Source organism: Pygoscelis adeliae, unplaced genomic scaffold, assembly GCF_000699105.1.
Source record: "Pygoscelis adeliae isolate BGI_AS28 unplaced genomic scaffold, ASM69910v1 Scaffold13, whole genome shotgun sequence".
Classification (NCBI taxonomy): Eukaryota; Metazoa; Chordata; class Aves; order Sphenisciformes; family Spheniscidae; genus Pygoscelis; species Pygoscelis adeliae.
The window spans coordinates 47,302-49,233 of NW_008824499.1; the positions used below are offsets into that span (position 1 = coordinate 47,302).

At 66.5% G+C, this 1,932-nt stretch overlaps 1 protein-coding gene across 1 annotated transcript in view; it reads left to right on the forward strand.

The window, feature by feature from the left end:
* Window positions 1-1,932, forward strand: part of LOC103914783 (tyrosine-protein kinase Fes/Fps-like) — a 6,743-nt gene that overhangs the window by 4,405 nt on the left and 406 nt on the right. Inside the window, 7 exon segments of the mRNA XM_009321495.1 lie at window positions 198-298; window positions 469-524; window positions 526-582; window positions 793-887; window positions 1,003-1,126; window positions 1,254-1,411; window positions 1,623-1,745. Coding sequence (XP_009319770.1) covers window positions 198-298; window positions 469-524; window positions 526-582; window positions 793-887; window positions 1,003-1,126; window positions 1,254-1,411; window positions 1,623-1,745 — 714 coding nt within the window.

Here is a 1,932-nt window from a genome sequence, read left to right on the forward strand (position 1 = left end):
GGGAGGGGGGTGAGTCCCCCGCGCACAGGGCAGCCCTGCCTGGCCCCTTCTCCTGCCCACGGCTGGGCTGGGAGCCCCAAGCATGCTTCTCTAACCAGACGTGGTGACTCAGCCCTGGGAGGGGGCTGGGGGCTGGGAAACCCCCTCCGGGGCTGCATGAGAGGGAGCTGCAGGGGCAGGGGGGGATGTGGGCCTGGGGCAGGCTGGGGTACAGCTCACCGCCTTTGGTGTCTGCTCACTGCAGGACAAATGGGTGCTCAACCATGAGGACGTGCTGCTGGGGGAGTGCATCGGCCGGGTGAGTCGGGGTGCTCTAGTCCCTGCCTGCGTTGGGTCTGCGGGAGGACAGGTCTGTCCCACAGGGTCTGCAGGAGGGCAGGGCTGTCCCCACGGGGTCTGCGGGAGGGCAGGGGTTGCCTCAGGCCACACCGCGGCAAGCTGGGCCGGTGCACCCATGTCTCTCGGCAGGGTAACTTTGGGGAGGTGTTCAGCGGCCGCCTGCGTGCTGACAACACCCTGGCTGTGAACCTGCCGGGAAACCCTCCCACCCGATCTCAAGGCCAAGTTCCTGCAGGAAGCCAGGTCTGTGCAGCCATCACCCCTGTCCTGGCCCATCTGTCCGTCCTCAGGACTTGGGGCTGTTCAAACTCTGCTGGGATTGCATCATCCTTGTGCTGAGAGCTGTATCCCCAGGCTGGCCGGACAGAGCGTCCTGGGGATGGCACAGAGGTGGTCTGTGCCGGGGGCAGCCAGGCCCCCGCACACTCACGGTGCTTGTCCTTGTCCCCACAGGATCCTGAAGCAGTACAACCACCCGAACATCGTCCGGCTCATTGGAGTCTGCACCCAGAAGCAGCCCATTTACATTGTCATGGAGCTTGTGCAAGGTGAGTGGCCCCGTCCTGCAGCCCCTACACTGCCAGGGCAGCCGGTGCGTGCGTGTGCAAGCTCGCCACGGCGTGCCAGGGCAGCCGCCCACCAGCTCTGCAATCCTGAGTGCAGGGGGGGACTTCCTGAGCTTCCTGCGCAGCGAGGGGCCCCACCTGCGGGTGAAGGAGCTGATCAAGATGACAGAGAATGCTGCCGCCGGCATGGAGTACCTGGAGAGCAAGCATTGCATCCATAGGTGGGCTCTGGCAGGGTGCCGGGCAGGGCAGGGTGAACCCCGGAGCCCTCGCTGCCCCCTGTCCCATGTCAGGCGGAGGCCCCTGTTGATGGCCGGGCATGCGGCTGACAGCTCTGGGCCGTCCCAGGGACCTGGCTGCTCGCAACTGCCTGGTGACAGAGAAGAACACCCTGAAGATCAGTGACTTCGGGATGTCACGGGAGGAGGAAGATGGCATCTACGCCTCCACAGGGGGGATGAAGCAGATCCCTGTCAAGTGGACCGCCCCCGAAGCACTCAATTATGGTATGGTATGGAGCCAGACACGGCCTGGCAGTCCCACGGCACAGCTGGGAGCTAGGAGTCTGGGGCACACCGTCCTGCTCCCATGCACATGGTCCTGGGGAGCTAGCAGGGACGGGGGGGCACCCCAGCCCTCACGAGCACGGGCACAGCCAGGGCAGCGGTGCCATGGGTGTCCCCAGCCGCCAGCATCTGTCCCTCCCCATGTCCCCAGGCCGATACAGCTCCGAGAGCGATGTCTGGAGCTTCGGGATCCTGCTGTGGGAAGCCTTCAGCCTGGGTGCCGTCCCCTATGCCAACCTCAGCAACCAGCAGACGCGAGAGGCGGTGGAGCAGGGTAAGGGACGTGGCTGGGGTCCGGCTCTTGAGGGCCACTGCAGGGTCGTGGGCCCAGCACTGTGGGTGCGCCGTGGAGCCGTGCCCACGGGACGGGCAGGATGGGGCTGTGGGGGGCGAGGGGCCGGTGGCCCGGGCTGCCGTGTCCCCATCCCTGCCACTCCCCCGGCGTGCCGCTGGACAACCCC